We start from the raw sequence: 21,232 nt of genomic DNA, 5'->3' as shown, positions 1-21,232 counted from the left end.
GGCCTATTTTTTTAATAAATACCAAAAATTTATTTTAAAAATTAAAAAAGTATTTTAAAAATATTTTAAAATTTAAAAAAATTAAAAAAGTATTTTAAAAATATTTTAAAATTAAAAAATAATAAAAAAGTATTTTAAAAATATTTTAAAATTAAAAAAATTAAAAAAATAAATATATTTATTATATCGGGCCGGGTCGAGCTGGGTTGGGCCCGGGCCAAAAAAGTGGTACTCGAGGCCCGGCCTATTTTCCTAAACAGGCCTCGTTTTTTTGCACAAACCCATATTTTGGGCCTATATTTTTACCTAAACCCTCCCATATTTTGGACCAGGCCGGGCCGGGCCGCCCGGCCCATGAGCACCTATAGGAAAAAGTTGTAGGTTGAGAAAATGACGTTATAGGCGTTGCTTTAAGTTAAGATAGGTGATAAGTGGAATGTGGAAGTAAGAAGAAACTCAATTAGTTTGAAAGTGATGCAGAGAGTAGTGAAAGCGAGAGGCAAAATAGGAAGGAAATAAGTAGTAAAAGGGAAGGCAAAAAGGAGTACGGACAGAGGTTGATGGTTTGAGTTGTGCGTAAATAAGGGAGGGCGTTTTCACGTTTCGCATTTGCCTCTTTTCGGTGCGTTAATGCCCAATCCTAAGCCTAAGCCTAAGCCTAAGCCTAAGCCATTTCCTCCTTTCGCTTTATTAAAAATAATTTTACGGTTTCTTACTGGTCAAAATCTCAAACTGGCCTTGAAGCCAGCCCTCATCTCTCCCACGCTCTTTGGTTTTTTTTTTTTTTGGTTGGACACGTGCCTTCCCTCTCTTATTCAAATGTAATGAGCTTGGAGTCGTTTGAGTAAAATACATATAGTATTAATGAGCGAAAACGAGAATGAGCTGGCCTGGAGGGAGATTCCGTGTGTGGAATTCAACCTTATTGAAGCTGTATTTCAAACTACGGCCTGCTTTTCCTCTCTCTTTCTCTTGTTGTGCCATTTGTTTTGTTTATGAGAGCCTATATATACCCACCCTCATTCACTTCCTCCCTTCACCACTTATCAGCCACTTCACCACCATCTCTTACTACAATGGCATTTACTTTCATCTTCTGTTTCATTCCTCCATTCTTATTCATTTTTCTATTCCATTCTCTTCTTCTTCATTTCTTCAAACCCAATCGCCCCAAATTACCTCTCCCTCCTGGAACTATGGGTTGGCCTTACATCGGTGAAACCTTTCACCTTTACTCCCAGAACCCCAATGTCTTCTTTGCTTCCAAGCAGAAAAGGTCCCGACTCTAATGCTATTATTTCCCTTGCTTTTGCATGTAAATTATGTTTATACAGTATACTGATAAAAATATAGAATGACCGCGTCTGCTTCTGTTTTGTTCCAGGTATGGCTCCATATTCAAGACCCACATACTAGGTTGTCCATGCGTGATGATTTCCAGCCCTGATGCTGCGAAATTCGTGCTCGTTACCAAATCTCATCTCTTCAAGCCAACATTCCCTGCAAGTAAAGAGAGGATGTTAGGCAAACAAGCCATCTTCTTTAACCAGGGACCCTACCATGCCAAGTTGAGGAAGCTTGTTCTCCGTGCCTTCATGCCCGATTCCATCAAAAACATCGTCCCCAACATCGAATCCATTGCCAAACATTCCCTCCATTCATTGCAAGGCCGTCTCATTACCACTTTCCAAGAAATGAAAACCGTAAGCTTTCCTTGTGAGCTGTGCCGGATCCTCTGTTTTTTTATTCTTCCCCTGTTTCTGGTTTTTACTTTAACATTTACAATATGTATGTGATGGTTGCAGTACACATTCAATGTTGCTCTACTATCGATATTCGGAAAGGATGATCAAGTGCTTTACAGAGAAGATCTGAAAAGGTGTTACTATATCCTTGAGAAAGGGTACAACTCCATGCCCATTAACCTCCCTGGTACGCTTTTCAACAAATCAATGAAAGCAAGGAAAGAGATAGCCCAGATTCTAGCCAAAATCATATCGACCAGGAGGCAAACGAAGCAGGTGGATTGCAATGACTTGCTTGGGTCTTTCATGAGTGACAAAGAAGGCCTCACCGACGAACAAATTGCCGACAACGTGATTAGTGTAATCTTTGCTGCTCGTGACACCACCGCCAGCGTGCTAACATGGATAATTAAGTATCTTGGAGAAAACCCTAGCGTTCTTCAAGCTGTCACTGTAAGATCAAAATCTCTTCCCCTCACATCCCCATATCCAACAAAGATGAATTCCTTTTCAACACGATGAATGACTTGGTTGTATGTTTTTCTCCATTACAGGAAGAACAAGAGGCAATAATGAGAGGTAAAGAGGAGCAAGAGCTGAGTTGGGAAGATACCAAGAAGATGCCATTAACATCTAGGGTGATTCAGGAGACACTTAGAGTTGCTTCAATTTTATCTTTTACCTTCAGAGAAGCAGTGGAAGATGTTGAATATGAAGGTCAGTTTAAATTACCACAAATCCAATATATATTATATTTTGTGTTAATAGTTTTGACTTTTTTTTCTTGTGAAAAATATGGTTCAGGGTATCTTATACCAAAAGGATGGAAAGTGTTACCACTCTTTAGAAACATTCACCACAGCCCAGAAATATTTCCAGATCCTCAAAAGTTTGATCCCTCAAGATTTGAGGTAAATTTTGGCAGTGGTAGTAAACTAGCAGTCTAGCAGTACGCGTATAATAATAGTACATTGTATAATATGCTGACTGCTGGTTTTTGATGATTGAACACAGGTTGCTCCCAAACCCAATACATTTATGCCATTTGGCAGTGGGACCCACTCTTGTCCAGGGAATGAGTTAGCCAAGCTGGAAATCATGGTCCTTCTCCATCATCTGACAACAAAGTACAGGTAGGAAAAGGCTTTTCTTTTTTTCTTTTATTGTTGGATAAGTAAAATAAAGTTTCTATAAATAGAAAAAAGGCAATAAAAATTGATGGGATTTGGGTTTTGCAGGTGGTCAATGGTGGGTAGTAACAGCGGGATACAGTATGGTCCATTTGCGCTTCCCCAAAATGGTTTGCCCATCAGATTAGTCAGAAAGTGAGGAAAATTACCCAGATTTTATTCTAGTTTCTACAAGAGAAACAAACAAGGAGCATTCTCTGTTTTTAGGGCAAAACCCAAAAGGAGAAACTTAAGATTAGCAGCATGCAAAAGGCAAGGCAACAACATCCAAGTGTACAGCAGAAGGGAAGAAGCTGAATTCTGCCAACAAATCATATGTCTTCAACTCATCATAGGAAAAATAAGCAAATCGATGAATTTGACATTTGCAGTTTATGTATTCATCCTGAAAAAGGAGTCTAATATTGAAAGTCCGCAAGGCAAATCGATTATCAAATATATTGAAATTTTAGATATCAACTCACTTAATTCATTACTCGTTCCTTTTCTTTGCTTTGCTTTGCTTTGCTTGCATATATATACACACACGTGCATGCATATGCATGGATGGAGATGGAGTGATCATATACTACACTCTTTTCCAATGTTCCCAAATTAGCTAATTAAATGAATTGATGGTTGCTTGTACATGTGAGTAGGGGAGGATTTTGAGGTTACAGCCAGGTTTTTGGTTTTGCTCTCCATGCATGACTTACCTTCAAAAGAGTGGTTTAGGATCATAAAAGTTGTTTGGATGAAACCATCAAAATTATTAATAGGCTTTCCAATAGTATAAGATTAACTTTACACAGTTTAGTGATCAATTTGTAACTTTTTGAAATTGATTAATCAAAATGTAAATTGATTAACAATTTAATAACTTTGAGTATAATTTACTCGAAATTTTATTCACTTAACACAGAGTTTGTTTGAAATATAATACCAAACCAACCCATCACTTAAAAGCTATATATGGAACAAATGGATATTGAATGCAGAGTTAGGCATATAATCAAAATGTGTAAAAGACAATGCCATTGTCTGGTGTCCAATTGTTCAGTAACAGAAGCACGACGGCATCGTCGCATTCAACTATGATATTCTTGTATTTATTATATAATATGAAAGCAAGAAAGATAAAATGTGCAGCAATAGGTACTGTATTTGACATTCAGTTGCTTATTTCATTTTGCAACTTTAGAGAAGAATCAGCTAAAATTTTGTTTAATTAATTATCAGTACAAGTGTCAATTGTGTATTAATGGTACTACAACACTTGTCTACGCAATAGCATCATTGGACTGACTAATATATGTATAAAATGGTCAAATAATAAAAATATATAGTTGGCGAAATGAAAACCTTTTACGTTATTGCTATTGAATATCTCAGTTGACATTATAAAGAAATAAACATTCATATATATACATATATATCAGAACAGAAGACAGATTCAAAGTATTCAATACAAAAATAAAACGATATTAGATCAAGATATTTAATCAAATTTGATTTTTGGATTCATATTAGATTGTCTATTTGAAATAGTTATCCAAGTCTCATTACATGGATAGATATGGATTTCGACGTCTACCCTTTTATATTTTTTATATTCAATAGATTCCAATCTCAATTTATATTACTTTTAAATTGAAAGCAGAGAAAAGGAGTAACTTTTTTTTTGGTAATATACAGGTTTACAGTTCATGTTCAGTACTCGGGATTGTTTCTCTCAACAATATCATCTCCAATGTTTGAACTTGTCAGGGGTAGTCAAAGATTTTTTTTAAAGGGGTCGAGATTCAATTATATAGTTTTATAAGTGTTAAAATGTAATTTCACCATTGTATTAGTTTGTATTTTTATGATTTTCAAAAGTGCTAAATATAAATTCTAGTATTTTTTGGGGGCCAAATATAATTTAACATATATTAACTTAAAAAATTTATAAATTTTTGGGGCCTAAAGAAATAATTTCCATTTTAGGGGAGGGGCCATGCCCTTGCCAGCCCCTCCTTCCTTGGAACCTACATCACCCATTGGAAGTGCAGTGTATCTTACCACTGTATTCAACACTTGTTGGTAATAAAAGTAGCAAATAAATGTTATTAAGTCTTAACTTAATTGTTGATTGAGTCTTAGTTCAATTGGTATGGGCATTGTTGCCAATGCAGGAGGACATGGGTTTGAGTTCGCTGAAGCGCATTATCCTTCTATTTATGGTCAGGAAGGGGTTATGTGTAGTTCTAGACATTATGTAAAAAAAAAAACAGATATGATCAGAATCTATAATGAGATTGTTCAAAAAAAAATCTTAGCTCAATTGACACAGTAACCAATAAATAAAAAAAGTATGAAAAGAATAATAATCTAATCACTTTAGCTTTAAGAGTAAAAAACATTTACTTCATCTTTTTTATTTTATTCATTTTTCTATTTTAATTAAAAATAATAAAATTTACTACCTTTTCCATAACCATTAAAATTCTAAAATCATAGTTTTAAAAGTCAAGTATTTTTATACAATGTCAAAACTATTCCTTTTAACCCTTAAACAAGAGGATAAAATAAGCTTGAACGTGTTTGAACATGCATCATTTTCCATTAACAAAAATGTTGATGCCAACCTAATTAAAACTCAATCAAACAATAAAATACATTTAGTCTTTCAGATTTAGGGTAAAATACATTTATCCATATGATTTGAGCAAAACCCACTTACCTCAAATATTTAAAACGAGATCTATTTACTAAACAAATTTTAAATAAAAGATAATTATACTCTTATTATTTACCTATGTATTTTTATTTATTTTATTCATTTTCTATTTTTAATTTCAAAATGATGAAAATTTAATTGCATAACATTTAACTCGGTTATATATATTAATCTTGAGATAATTCATTAAATTATATCCATGTAAAATTAATTTTAGTTCAAATTCTATTATTAGACCCTATACTTTATGTAAGTTGTGAATTTAGTAATTTGACCCTATACTTTACTTAAGTTGTGGATTTAGTAATTTGACCCTATACTTTACGTAAGTTGTGGATTTAGTATCGTATTTTAATTTGATCGATTTAGTCCTTATACTTTCAAATTGGTCAATTTTAGTCTATGTACTTCTCGGATTTTGAAACTTTAGTCTTGACCAAATGGTAGCAACTAAATATGTTTGGTTAAATTTTGCTATTAATCTTGTATTATGCATAAAGTTATAGATTTAATCCATGTTCCCCAACTAGATCATTCTTAGTCACTATATTTTTGAATTTTGAAATTTTAATCTTAACACAAATAATAGTCATTAAATCTATTATCTAATTTTTGTTGTGCATAATATATAGAATAACAAGTGACATGGCAATGCATATGCGATAATATATTTGACGCATCAAATTTTGAAAATAATGTAATTTAACTTAATGAATTTAATAGCTACCATATTATTAGGACTAAAGTTTTAAAATTCTAAAAGGAATGAGTCGAAAATGGTCAAATTAAAATATAGGTACTAAATTCATAACTTACACAAAGTATAAGGTTTAATAGCAAAATTTAACCTTAATTTATGATCTCCAATTCAAGCCTTATTTTGTGTAAATCATGTATAGATTCTCAATCCGTATTTATTTCATTTTATGCCCACAATGTGTGGGACATGTTTGTAAGTTAAAATAAATTTATAAATTAATATAAAATACATTATATTTACAATATGATTATATTAAAATAATTTAATTATTTTATAACTAATTAGATTTTTATTATTTTAATTTTAAAAATTAAATATAAAAATTGAAGATAATAAAAATAAAGTAATAACTAATTAAAGATAAAATATTTCTATTTAAAAATCATTTTATAAATAAACTTTAGAAAATTAGTGTATTTTCATCAAACCTTCATGTGTATTTTTTAAACTAGAGAGTAAGTGATTTTTATTTATTTATAAAATCTTGTTTTAATACTTAACAAATGAAATTCAAAAGGGTGATTTTTTATTTATAAAATCTTGTTTTTCATACTTAACAAATGAAATTCAAAAGGTAATATTTATGAGAAGATACTATTTAAAAATATTTGTTTGACAAATGAAACAAAAAAAAAAGTGAAATTAACAAGGTTTTGGTTCTATTGACGAAGATAAGGGTTTTAGGTATCAAGTACTTAAGTTTAAGACCTATCATGCGTAATTATATGCACAAGCCTCTAAATCCCATCGTGTATAAAAGTTTTAGTCAGGTTAGTCTCAATCTGTATTTATAGTTATACATGTAAATTTACATGTTTTGCAACATATAAGAATTAAATTACTCAATTTTTTAGTAAAGGGACCGAAATGCAATCTACCTCTAAATATAAGAACTTTTTTTGATACTTTTACCTATGAAAAAAGAAATATCACCTGAACTGGACCGTTATTGCCATTGAAATTTGAATGCAATAATTACTTGAAAATGAAAATGGTTAGGCAAAACTTTTGACTTGAAATGAGATGCTCATTCTCGAACAGAAACCACGTGTCCCGCCTGCTACAAATTACCTGGTAACATCAACAATTAAAAGCACTACCCTACTCTTTCTAATTTCACCAAGCTTAAGCCATTCGATTCGAAAAATCAATATCAGTCAAAGTTTGTGCCTGCCTGGTCTGGCAGTTGACCTTTCAAAACTGTCAGATAGTCTCCATTCGATGCATGAATATGAATTTTGACAAAAAATGTTCATGTTAACATCATCAATGCATATTATCATCTGTCAGCTTACTTTTAATTTCTTTGTTGGGCGGGAGTAATGTAGCTTTGACAAAAGTATCTATGCATTGTCACCCACTGCAACCGGATGATCATATATCTAATGATACTTTGGAACTGTGTGTAAACCACCAACAGGCAACGGCAACAGCAACAGCAACAGTGAATCTCAAATGGAAGCCAAGGGAGGAGGGCGTATGTGCAAATACTAAAAGGTTCCAATTGCACATTCATATAAAATAAACATATATTCCGATGGCAATGGCAATGGCAAGCATAGGTAGCTTGAGTTGAGAGGTTGTACCATTGTGTTTGTGTTGTAGGAACTAGCCAGGAGCAAGAGCAAGAACAAAAGAGCAGAGCAGGCCATATCAATCCAACACTGCGATTTTTTGATTCATTCTTGCTGGCCTTACCGTCTAAATCCAACTATACACCTTTCGACTCACCCAAATCCCGACACTCATCATTTTGCTTTACCCAAACAAGTAGAAGTAGGTTTAGAACTCGCAATGTATTTACTTATTACAACCACGCTTAAGGTTTAACACCATCTCACTACAAATACGTATTAACTATTAACCGCTCCATGCAGCTTCTCAGTCACTGCAGTCTGAGATACACTTTGCCAGCCCCACCAGTTGCAGACCATTTAAAGCTCCACATTTTGTGTTCCCTTGTAACTTAAAATTCCACCTCTCAACTGCAACAGTGACATGAGGTAAATAAAATTTAAGATTTTCCTGAGTAATATTCACCTACCAAACCCATTGCTTAAAGCCCATATTTGACAGGAAAGTGGAAAGTTACCCACCTTCCCAATAAAATCTTTTATGTCCGGGACTTCTTGTGTCTTATTCCTAAGTAGGTCCACCCGAGCTTGAATAAGCCGATTATGTTCTTCAGCCTATAAAACAAATTGGAAAGAAAATATGCCGTAACTTTCCTATGTTTCTTATCTATCTATTAGAATAAGCAAAATCAATGAGGGTAGATCATAACATGTCATTTCAGCCCAAAAAATCTGCCTATTTCAATAACAGTGTTCTGCTTCATTGGACAACAGTCCTGAAAATTTTTGTATGACTATCTTGATGGCCTAAATAGCTCTCTTCATACTTTTAAGCACACAAAATGAAGAATGAGAATTAAACAGATCGAATAAGAGAAAAGGGTAATAATTGCCTAGTAATGCCTACTAAGTTACTTTGTAATAGAGAAACTTCACAACTCATTTCTTACCCTTTCCAGCAGGCCTCTTAAGTAATGGATCTCAGCTTTCTTCGCTGCTGACAAATTGTGCACTGCATCCATTACGTTAGTCCTGCATTCAAAATCCTCACCAGTTCATATTGAAAGAAATACAGTCAACAAGGCTCCATGTGAATATAAAACATGGCATTGGAGAAAATAATGCATTAAGGAAGAGCCACCACCATAGGCAACATAAGTGGTCTTGGAAAACAATTTTGTTCGAGTATAAACTGTAGAGTCTCATCAACTCCAGAATAAGAAGTTAATAGAATTCAAATCTATGGTAATTGAATTTGAAACAGCAGATATCCAAATAGGATTGAATTACAAATGTAATTAACTGTTATCAGTTAACCACCAAACATTAAAAGAACATTAGAAACCAGATGCTACCTACCTATCTGAAGACAAAGGGTCAAGAGATTGTTCTTCCACAAGTTGCTCCACAGTATCAAGGGCATCTCCTACCTACAAATTGAAGAAACTTAAAAATCTAGGTCCCTAGAAGTCTTACAATAGAAGAGATGTACACCAATGCAATGCAAGAAAATTGTCCGGAAATTGAATGTGATAAAGGGAATCATGTATACAAAGTGGGGTGTATTTTTTTTAGGTCAAGTTTGGGATCTGTTGTTTCCTTATGCAGTCTGTCCAATTGGCTTTTCATATCTAATGTTTTTATACCAGACTCTAGTTCTTTTCTTGCCAGGTTTTTTCAAATCAATGATATTTCTTTAATACACAAAAGGATGATAAGGTCAATTTAAGATTTGAACCACTAAATCTCAGTTAACCATCTTCAAGAAAATCAAGTCTTTGTTGATTTGCGATAGAGGACCCATCTTAAGTGAACTCAGTTCAAATAAAACCCATTGTTACTATTATAGACTTTGCATAAGTGCTTCCAGAAACCTATTTCCTTCCCAAAAACTGGTATTTGTATCTTTCACTACACATCATTAAACCAAAAATCTTAGTGAAACTTCTAGAAAGCTAGGGCTTAAGGAAATGAAATAGCCTGCAAGATCCAAAAGGTCTTATTCTTCCAAAATACTTTACTCGATTCATGTACATATCCAAGTGATGAAAGAAAGCTACATCAGGTGCATGATAAACCGATATCAATGAAACAGTCATTGTAGTAGTATAAAAGGGAATACCTGTGTTTCATTGCATAAAGACTCAAATTCGTCCTGAGACATTGAAGAGGAAAAACAAGAAATAAGACATACTATATAATGGTTAAGAGAAGTAAGTGAGGCACCAAATAAAATTGACAAAATCCTCAACTGGACACCTAAGATGGTCAGTACAGAAAAGTAGTGACTTAAGCACTACCTAAATTAACACTGAAAGTGCCACCAACTTTGATACGGAGATAGCTGCTCCTACTACCGCTCCATTACATTATATTATCATTGTATTCACTAATCAACTTAATTCCATATGGCCAAAACCTTCCATTAGAATTAACATTATTCAAACAAAGCAGCAGAGTTGAAAACAGTGCTTTATGTGTAAAACATCACTAGCCAGGAGTGAATGTGGTGACTAAATTATAGAAATTAAAGGGACGGTTAATTACAACACTGCAAAATAATAACTGGAAAAAAGAAGGCATGATAACTGAAAGACAATGCATACCTCTATATTCCCATGTAAAGAGGTAATGACCTGAACATTTGCCATAAATTAGCACCAAGATCAAGTGTCAGTTAAAAGTAGTCCTTAAAATCTCTACACCCGAAATCAACAAAAAGCTAAGCCCAGATAATACTGAAACACAAAAGGGTAGACCTGAATAAAAAGCTGGTGGAGATGTTCTTGCTCGATACTTGAAAATTTTGGAAACGCTTTGCTGAATTCCTTCATGAGAACAAAAAGAGAATCATTTGAAAGCACCAATCCACATTGTCAGTAGAAAGAGAATTAGGTAACCAAATTAAAACCTGTGTAGGACAAGTAGTGAGAAGAGAGCGAACGGCGAGCTTGAAAGACTTTTTCAAATCGGATTGCCTTTTTCCTATTGTTGTGACGGGACCACCGCCATTTCTGCTATCCATCTTCTTTGATACAAATTAGAATAGCAGCCTCACGAAAAACCACAATTAAAGAGTACCGGCTACGTTTCCTTAGTTTCCCGCCAATCAATGTTCAAATTTTGCTTTCTTTTCTAAAGATTCGCCACCAAAGAGTGTTTATGTGAGAGGGAGAAAGCCTGAAAGCGAGAGATTCAGAACCCGAAATATAATATGATTTGATTTTTCAATTTGAGGGTTAGAGCTTCACTTTTAAAAATAAATATGGATAGGGGCCACTTCCTCGCTCGTTATAAAAAATTATATTGTAAAAAAATTGTTAATTAATTTCTAAATTAAACAACAACTTTTGAGTTTTGACATCAATTTTAATAATAAAATTAAGTTATATGATATTTAAATAATTTAATATAATTTTATATATTTTAATTTAAATCTTAATTTTTGTCTTTGGGCCTGTACAATTTTTATATGTGTTGTTCATTAATTCTGAGGTAAAAAGCACTTTTAATTTTCCAAACGTAATGAATTATATATATATTTATATATGATAGATTATCATTATTTATTTCTAAATAGAGATATACCCAAAATTATATTTTTTCATTTTAGTGTTTAATTTTTATATTGATAACATTCCATCAATTACTATCATCAACGATATTAAAAAATAGACTAACATACAGTGCCTATAAGAAAACGTCATGTTGCCCTTTTAGTCTTTTAAAATATGAGATATGTTCTATGTGGATAAAATTAATATTTTATATAAATTTTAAAAATTAATAAAAAATCCAAAATAATAGGAAATTTTATTTTAAATAAAAGTTAAAAATATAAAATATATAAAAATAAATTCAAAAATAATAATAATTCGTTCAATTCTTAGAAAATTTTGAAAATAAAATTGAAAAAAAGTTAAACTTTAGAAAATAGCAAAAATTTTGAAAATTCTAATGTATATATAAACTCTAGAGAAATTGCAATAATTTTAAAAATATTTTTTTGCAAAAACTCAAAAACTTGTCATAAAATTCAGAAAATTGAAAAATTAGCTAAATTAAGAATTTAAAAAGAATATAAGAAATTTAAATATATAAGTTGTAAATTATATATATTCCAAAAAATAAAATATATATCCTAAAAAATCTTGAAAATTTTAAAATGTTTCAAAAATTAAAATTAAAATTCAGTAATGTCAGTCAACCGTGGTTAAAGTCTACGATAAATTTCTAATTTGTTTAGTTAATTTTATTTGTATATTTTGAATTTTTAGAATATATATTTTACTTTTCAATACATATAGATGCAATATGTCACAAGTGCTAGATGGTGTGTTGTAAATTTTCAATAGACACTACACGTCAGCCAACTTTTTAACTTCGATTAATGGAATGTAAATCTAGAGAAAAAAGGTCTAAATACCTAAATGAAAAAAGGGATAATTTAAAACCAAATCATGTTTTAATCCTTTAAAATATCCAAGTACTACTAACAGTATAAAACATTAATTTTTTTTAAAAGAATACAAAATTATTATTTACAGAGAGAAAATTCTTGGAAATACTTTTAATTGCCAACAGAAAAAGGCAGGATGGATTACTTAATCAGTTGAAATTTTTTTTAATTCAGTCTTCCGACACATCTGATAGTATACAAATACTAGCCAGAAAGCCCGTTGCCTACTTACAAACAGAAAATAGAACTTAAAATACTATTATTTCAGATGCCGAGAAAGTATTGTAGCAAATGAAACCGAAACAAAGAAATAAAATTATCTTCCAAATCTGGGGAGTCTTTATTTGTGATTCTAATTGAGGCAGATTACTTAAACTCCATATTTCAGATTAATTAATTAACTTACCAGTATTTGTACATCATTATTATAACAAGGGACCCAAACATCGGCAACTGCTAAAGAAGGCAAAAGCAAAACCCTCGCCCGTCTAACTCTTTAGGCATAGGCATGGGCATGACCTACAATACAATACACCGCCACTAAAACCTCCGCTCGCAAATCACTCAAAAGAACGAACACAACATCATTGTTTCTGCTCTTTCCTATTAAAATAAAAGGTATTAAAATAAACACTAAACCCTCCAGACCAGTAATGCTTCCAAAAAAATAAAGGAAAAAAGAAACTACAGAACAGTACCTGACCCCAAAATTCTATATGGCTGGATCACATTTATATGACAATCTCTGGCATATATCTGGTAATGATAAATAAATACCAATATAGCCTGTATGATTGTCCTATCAACTGCCCAGCTGCATGCAAAACCGCACTGGCACTGTAAATTTGGTAGCTGTTAAAATCCCTTAAATCATATTCATGTTTCCAGTTCACCCAAGTAAATCTTTAAACAAGTTTGGATTCTGACTCGATGGATTCACACCCATCTGCCTCACCAATGCATCCTTTTCCAAGGAATCTTTAGGGTTTGGCCCTTTACTGCTGCTTTGTGTTACTTGAGGCATTGCAGTAGTGCCAGGCATGTTTGTCACTGAAGGATTTGACAAGCCAGATAAAAGATCAGCATCATTTTTATTGTGTATACCAGCGGCTGTGTCAGCATACAATGCCATTATATCAGGTGATCTGGAAGCAGCAGGTGCACCATTTACAGCTGAAGCAACTTCAGTTGCGTCAAGAAGGCCCTCCAATTGTTTAAATGGATCTAGTTGAAGAGCAGTACTTGTGGCAGTTGGTTCCCCCAAATCAAGCAAGTCCGGAGGTTGCTGAGCAGGAGCGGCCTTTTCTGATGCAACTTCCATACTAGACTTTGGCACATGAGACTTCTCCACCACGTGGCTGCTTGCCTTTGCAGCCTTATGACCAGTAGCAGGCCTCTTTTCCGTTTTTGATGAACCTCCAAACAGTGAAGCAGCAAGTTTCTGCTTCTCATGAGAAACTTCAACTTGTGGTTTCCTTGAATCATAGGTTTCACGCATTGAACTTACGGTACTTGCCCCATCACCTTGTGAAGTCCCGTTAACTGTTTTCTGTGATGTGGAATTTGAGGTAGATGTAGCAGGTGTATATGTCGATCTACCCCATTTCTTTTGTACTCCCTCTAGTCGTAGCTTGAGCTCCGCCGATCCTGCATCTGATGGAATAGATGGCATAGTAGTCTGGTAGCTCTCCCTAGGATACATTGGCTCAGGCACTGGCACTATTTCAGTTGAAGCAATTAATGTTTGAGGGATCCTGGACTGCACAGCTGGTTTTGGGAGCTCATAAGCCTCAAACCTAAGACCATGTGATGAAGCCTCGTGGTGATCTTGGTTCCTAAAATTGCTGATATTTAACATTCCAGAGCGTTCACTCTCAGGAATATAGGGCTGAGCACCTTTTTCTATTGCTTCTTGGATATAATCATTAAGGAAAGAAAGGTCTCTATCAACCTGCAAGCAGAACTAACAATGACTGTACTCTTGCATGAAAAGTTACATAAATAAGAAAAGAACGTTCCACCATGATGCAGTTGACAGAACACACACGGGCCAAAAAGACAAATAGCCAACATAAGCATGAAATTTTATTTCATTTGCTAAATGGACCCTATCTTTTTGTAGAAAGCTAGGGATTAAAATATCAATCAATTGACAGAGCACAGATATATCTGTCATAATACTCTGAAGCTCCCACAAGCTTTCAACGGAACACATATATATAAATTGTTATAATTCAAAGAGTCAAGACAATTCTGTGAACTCCTAAAAGCCAAAACGAGGTAAAGTAAGTGTGTATATATATCCATAGAGTAGTCTTGTCACCAAAGAGTCCATTTTCAAAATTTTCAGGGCAACCTACTTGTAAAAACATTATCTCAATCATAGAAGAGGCAACACCACAACTATCGCAATGTTCAACAAGTAGATCAATGCAGGAGGGGATTAAATTACTCTTTTCTTTATAGCAATATTTACATTTAACAGAGGTGCTACCGCGAATTGGAGAATCAAGGAGGGATAATGCTTAATTCATCAATCATAGGTTCAAACTCTATATGACAACTTTAAGTGGAACAGACCATTTTCAAGTACTAAATGCTTTATCAACCTGAGCTTCAGGTCAAAGACGCAATCAACTTGTAAGGATAAAAGTGTCATAGGCATATCATTTTAAAAGAATTTGAATCTTAAGCTAGAAAGCCACAGAAGTTATAAACAAGACATCACAAGGAAATTGAAACAGGAGCCATCAGAAACATCAGATAAAATGAGAATCTGTACGTTGAAACCAAATTAAACAAACAGAATGCGATAAGAAAGCACCTCAATATCTTCACAACTTGCATCTGATGGCATAATACACGCAACAGCATGAGCATCAAGCCCAATCACTGCTTGCAGTTCATAGGCACGTTGCTGTAAATCTGTTGAGTGAGAAGCCAATAACTCTTCCATTAAAGATTGGCACTGCATCAAGAAAGATAAGAGAAATCAATCCACAAATTTGTTGCCCTACAAGAATTGAATATGATTATACATTTAAGCATTCTATATTCAGGCATTAACTAGCTTACTGGAGTTAATAAGCATTATAAAGAAATTTCCATCTCAACACTAGAAGTTCTATAACCATCCAGTTACAATAAATTTGCAGCAATTTACACACTACTAGCACACTGCACAATTGGCATCACAAACCGCTGATTCCACCTGGTAGGCTTTATTCCTAAATATAAATATAACCCTTCTTTACATCTATCACTATCTCAACATCAGAACAACCTAGTAAGAGGTAGCTTGACTGTAATTTCTACTTATCTCCTTTATGCTCAAACACAACCCCCATAGAGAGAGAGAAAAGAAGAAGATTATTATTTAAACAGTAGAACCCCTTCTAACAGCTGCAGCTGCTTCTAAGTGAGAGACAGTATGTTGTCAAAACAAAATTTCACAATCAATACAATGAGATAAAGCTAACACACTTCCAGCCTGACATCCAGCCCAAGCCTGATTTGTTTTCTTCATTGCCAAATCATATGGAAAGAGACTGAGGCATCTCATTGTTATGTTGCAAGTTGTAACCATGGTTAAACTTTGTCTAATTAATTAGAGTAAAAATTCCTCTAAAAGTCCTTGCTAGCTAATGTTACTAGATTTTCATTTTATAGGCAACCAAGCAACCACAAAACCAGACATGAAAAGACAGATAGTTTAAGTTATTTTAAGACCATTTCACTAAAAACATGATAATAAAAGTACCAAAGGATGCAACACATCAACAACATAAATGAGCATTTGCATATAACAAATTTGTCCTCAGGTGTTTGGCAACCAACCTCAGGCAGCATATCTACTTTCCTCCAAGCTGCTATTTCAAACGCATATATTTTCATGAGAGCTGTAGTTGCATATGCCTTCCAAAATAAATGAAAGATCATCACATTTGCAGATATTGAAAGAACATAAAAATATTCTAGAACAATTACGAAAGAAATTTTCAGTCAACCACGAGATTGTCAACATAAAAGGATCTAGGTTTGCATGAAGTGGTAATAAGTAATAACTAGTCTAAGAACAATTAATTCATATTAGCTGATACCTTAACAGTCTCATCATTAGAATAAGCCTCTGCCACATCACACAGCTTCCCAGTAATGTCAGAAGCAGAGAACATTCCGTCAGCTGTTCCATATTCCCCCAATACCCAACAGATTACCTGCAATCAAAACTCACAATTAAGATAATAATCAATATTTTAGTCCTTCCACATGCAAGAAATACAAGGGAAAGAAAGAATACTTGATACAAAAGAACATACCTGAAGGAAAACAGATGGCAACTTTGGTTCACCAAGAATGCGCAAATAAGACTCCACCTGCCCAAAAAAATAATCATTCAAACTTAAGAAAACAAAAGGACCAAGAAAGAAAAGAGTAAAACTTGATATAGACGCTACATATGAATTAAAAAGGGTGAAGATTGCACTATAAATGTCCCTCTGGGCTAATAGGTAACATAACATATGCAAAACCCAGACAAATTCAAGTTAAAACATAGGTGATCCTCAAATTATTATTCAGATAAAGAATAATGGATGCTATGTATTATAAGGAGTATTATATCTCTGGCTTTCCACTGAAACCAGAAATGTTACACAAGCCTATCCTGTATATTATAAGTTGGCGACTTCCTAGTAAAACCAGACATCCTCAACTTTGGCTATGCTTGAACAGGAAAATAGGTTGCAGGTGCTGGAATTTCAAGTGTAAACCTGCTGAATGCCACCTCTTAAGGATGGCTGTATGAACCAACTACGCTAAGCCCTGGGTTTAGTTCCATTCACAGTAATACAAAAATGGACAAAGCACAAGCTATTACAAATCCAAAGGTTTCAAGCTTTCGGGGATCTTTTTCTTTCTCTCAGACTCAAAATAGAATCAAATTAATTAAAAATATGGAAGAAAAACAGATCAAACAAGATGCAAGATGTTAAATTTATAGGAAATAAGATATGATGCAAGGGTTGACATTGTGTTTTGCATGGGCCTGCAAAGGCAATCGTCAAATGAACTTACAGCAGATGATCTCAGTTTAGTATCTGCATTATCATCATCCTCTCCGAATCCCTCAGCAATCAACCGCATCAAATTATGTGCTACCTTAATATTGACCAGATCTCCCGCATGCTCAAAAACTCTATTCATGGTCTGCAGAGTAAAATTATCAGGAACGGTCAGTACTCTAAGCTAAGAAACTAGATTGGCCACAGGAAGTCAAAATAATACCTGGATGAACCACTGATTGCTTGGTGCAAATTGCTCCGCAAGTTCAACACATCGAGATGCTATTTCAGTTTTATAATGATTATCATTAATGCTAATCATGTAATCAATCATGCGATCAACAATAACCTCCACATTTGTAGACTTGGTCATTTTGTAAAGTAGTTCAAAAGTTTTCCTCTTCAGAGTGTCATCGGGGTCCTGTGTCAAAGCACTCATGTTAAATAATTGCGATGAAGAATGACAACTGCATGGAAAATAGCATAACAAAAAAGCAAAAGCATTCACTCAAAATTTTGTAGCCAAGCCAAAACACAAGGGGAAAAAAATCTACACCAGACAGATTAAATTTTCTAAGAGCACCCCCCCTATTTCCTCTTAATCTCATTTCTCATTCATTGGAACCAAGTAACTGGTAAATCTGACCATATAGAGCAAGCTATATAAATAATCCCAGTCTGCACTAGTTAAATCATAATAAAGTACTGAAACAAAGACTAAATACCAAGGACAGAATTCAAAATAAGAAGCTTCTGAACCTCTAAGCAATCAATCACAGCCAGCTGATGTTGCTCAGCAATCTCTGGACTTATCTTTATCAATCGGCCAAGAGCATCAATGCCCATGTATTTTAGGTTGTGACTGTCACTCTGCAAACAAAAACAAAAGATGGCATAATTCAACACATAGAATAAATAAAAAAATAAATACTAGTAATAGAGCATATCGACAGAAGAAGCATTGGCTACCTTTAAAAATCTTGATATAACATCGGCTGCAGACTCTAATAACTTGGGATTGGGATATATAGAAGAAACACAGCATATGCACTCATAAAGTACAGCATTTCCTATATTACTTGATGAATCACATTTTCGGAATATGTCTCCCACTACAGTATACATGTTTTCACTTGCTTGCTTGTCACCACTTCCAAGCAACGCCAGAATTTTAAGCAACTTGATCTGCAAAATACAACTATGTCATATGATCTATTTTGTCAATTGAAAAGATGCATCACCTAAAAACTCAAGTAAAACCTAAAAGACTCATCACCTGAATAAATGGAGCTGGCATTTGATGGTAGTCATAAGCCTTTGATAGTCTGCGTTCAGCTACTTGTTTAAGAATGCTTACAAAGCTGATGACCAAATCTTTGTAAGAATTAACATCTCTTGCTATAAGTTCAAAAAGCGGACAAAGGGTTGCTCCCATAACTCCAGGATCATTATCACAAAGCCTCTGAAAGAAAGGAAGCCACTTTTAGGCCTATAAATGAGACAGTCTATGGTCCTCCAGAAAAAATATATTGAGAAACTGTAACAAACAAATATATCAAGACTATTTTTTTTTTCCCTTTTAGGATGAGCTTTTCAACTTCTCAAGGTATAGATCTTAAAATGGACCTTCCTAAAAATGGAAGTACTAATCACAACACACTGAGAACTTGCACAATGGCATTTTCTTTAAAATATATGGTTTCTCTACTCCCCTTTTCCCTTCCTTAATAAAAAGGTCATTCTACAAAAGCAGGTATTCGAGAATTTATGGTTTTAGTTGAGTATCATGTATAAGGTAATTCTGTTGGACAGCAGATCGGTTAGCATGAGCTTGGAGTTACTCTTAATGATAAATTTGAAATCAACACATAAGACACAACTATTCATCTAGTTTCAATAAAACTTAAGCAAAATGATGATTTGTGAAACTACTCCAAAAATGAAGAGAAAAATCAGTAAATTTTGACCTCTATAGTACCCACGGTATCAGCAAATCAAACAAGACACTTTTCCGAATTCAAATAGGTAAATACACATAGAAATAGCTGCCTGGTGGTTAAATTAAAATGCATAAACATATTCATTAGGAATGATAAAACTAGATTAAACCTAGAAGTAGAATATGGAAAATGGAAAGACCTACCTTGCGAAAATTGGAGACAAGATGCGAGACGGAAGAGGGGGATTTCTGATAAAAGCGATGGAGAGCCATGATGGCCTTCTTCCGTACGGCCTCCTTGGGATGTGCGAGCAACTCCATAACCTGCGGCAACACGGCAGGAATGGTCTCCTCATTGATCAACTTACAAACGGCATTCAAGGCGGCGCAGACCACCAAGTAATTGTCAGACTTCAAATCTTTTTGAATGGTATTGACAATCAAAATGATCAAATCATGATCTTCGTTCAAGAAGAGCGTAACGGCCAAGTAACCAGTTCGTTTGACGAGGAGACTGTCATCGTGAGTCATCTTAACGGCATGAATGTAACCGAAGGAAGCATCATGACCGAGCATCTCGATGTAAACCAATCGGATGATGTACTCTTTCATCTTGCGTTTGGGGATGTCGGGCTCGGAGATACGGCGTTTGAGAGTCTCGATCTCGTTGAGAACAATCCGGTCTTCTTCAGCCTTGGATCGAGCCTCGCCGATGGACTTGACCAGATCCAGAAATTCCTTGGACTGGTAGAATCCGCCTTGGGAGCCCATAGCGAGCTCCCTACCGAACGTCCTTAATTGCTCCAGCTTTCTTTACTATCTGCCAACAATCACTTTTTCATTCGGTGTTGAGATTGAGATCTCGATCTGAAAAATTAGATCGATTGATGTTTTATCTGTGTGTTTTAGAAGGAAAATAGAAAGGTTTTTTTATCAGGCAGAGAGAGAGAAATAGAGAAAAAACAAAAAGTGGGTGAAACGAGGGCTAAGCACAGGGCAGTGCAATAAGTGACCGCCCGGGCTAATCCACGGTCGAGAGCTTCACTGGCGATTTTGGATTTTTTTTTTTTAAATACTGCTATAATAATTTCCATACAACTTTTGAATTGGAATTACAGTCTCTCCCAAAAGAAAAAAATACAGTTAGTTATTTTGAATGATGGAATAAAAATAACGAGCTTGTTTGATTTTTTATTTTTGGAATTCTTTTTATCAGTTAAACTACACACAGTTGGTGATCCAATTTTCATACATTTTATTTTGAACATCAAAATAAATATTTATAAATTAGACATCTTTAATAAACTTTCATTTTAGTTATCTGTTGTTTATTCAATGTTATTTTACACTTGTTTCAATCATTCAGCTTTAGTAAATTCTTATTTTGCTCACTCATTTTATCTTTTAAAAATTACTTTTTAGAATTTAATTTATTTTTCTTGTAAAAGGAAAAACCTAAAGTTTTAAGGGGATTATCTGAGTTTTACAAGAAAAACTTAGAATTTTACGCGGAAAATCATTTTATCTTTATTTCTTCCTGCACTTCTTTTTCTAGATTTAATTTTAGTTTTTCTTCTAGTAAAGAGAAAAACATGAGATTTTAGAATAAATTATCTAGATTTTTATAAGGAAAACCAATTTATCTTTTAAATCTTTTTAGAATTAATTTTAGTTTTTTTCCAATAAAAGGAAAAACTTCATATTCTACATTAAATTACTTGGGTTTTATTGAGAAAATTATTTTATCTTTTTTATTTTTTAGAATTAACTTTAGTTTTTTCCAGTCAAAAAGGAAATATGGGTT

At 33.8% G+C, this 21,232-nt stretch overlaps 3 protein-coding genes across 4 annotated transcripts; 1 reads left to right on the top strand and 2 right to left on the bottom strand.

The window, feature by feature from the left end:
• The first annotated feature begins 1,027 nt into the window (after positions 1-1,027).
• Positions 1,028-3,390, top strand: LOC105764928 (abscisic acid 8'-hydroxylase CYP707A2). The gene is made up of 7 exons (XM_012583739.2): positions 1,028-1,276; positions 1,385-1,703; positions 1,806-2,198; positions 2,300-2,462; positions 2,550-2,656; positions 2,760-2,878; positions 2,984-3,390. Exons 1-7 carry the CDS (start codon positions 1,077-1,079, stop codon positions 3,072-3,074), a joined length of 1,392 nt encoding a protein of 463 aa, XP_012439193.1. The 5' UTR covers positions 1,028-1,076; the 3' UTR covers positions 3,075-3,390.
• Positions 3,391-7,579: 4,189 nt separating this feature from the next.
• Positions 7,580-11,192, bottom strand: LOC105764927 (uncharacterized). The gene is made up of 8 exons (XM_012583738.2): positions 10,879-11,192; positions 10,727-10,795; positions 10,574-10,603; positions 10,090-10,122; positions 9,327-9,397; positions 8,918-8,999; positions 8,490-8,582; positions 7,580-8,378 (listed from the first exon to the last, which is right to left on the bottom strand). The coding sequence occupies exons 1-8, from the start codon at positions 10,990-10,992 to the stop codon at positions 8,328-8,330; spliced, it is 543 nt and encodes a 180-aa protein (XP_012439192.1). The 5' UTR covers positions 10,993-11,192; the 3' UTR covers positions 7,580-8,327.
• Positions 11,193-12,792: 1,600 nt separating this feature from the next.
• Positions 12,793-20,485, bottom strand: LOC105764925 (AP-4 complex subunit epsilon). 2 transcript variants are annotated; one of them, XR_001124755.2, is made up of 12 exons: positions 19,633-20,485; positions 18,766-18,951; positions 18,459-18,674; positions 18,249-18,359; positions 17,713-17,910; positions 17,503-17,634; positions 16,746-16,802; positions 16,527-16,643; positions 16,264-16,341; positions 15,251-15,394; positions 13,125-14,377; positions 12,793-13,029 (listed from the first exon to the last, which is right to left on the bottom strand). XR_001124755.2 is itself a non-coding variant. In XM_012583737.2 (11 exons), the coding sequence occupies exons 1-11, from the start codon at positions 20,197-20,199 to the stop codon at positions 13,316-13,318; spliced, it is 2,868 nt and encodes a 955-aa protein (XP_012439191.1). In that variant the 5' UTR covers positions 20,200-20,485; the 3' UTR covers positions 12,793-13,315. The 2 variants fall into 2 exon arrangements, 1 of the variants encoding a protein (XP_012439191.1); XM_012583737.2 differs by having other exon boundaries at positions 12,793-14,377.
• Positions 20,486-21,232: the final 747 nt, after the last annotated feature.

Source organism: Gossypium raimondii, chromosome 12, assembly GCF_025698545.1.
Source record: "Gossypium raimondii isolate GPD5lz chromosome 12, ASM2569854v1, whole genome shotgun sequence".
In the NCBI taxonomy this organism is placed as follows: Eukaryota; Viridiplantae; Streptophyta; class Magnoliopsida; order Malvales; family Malvaceae; genus Gossypium; species Gossypium raimondii.
This window is presented reverse-complemented; position numbering and strand designations above follow the sequence as displayed.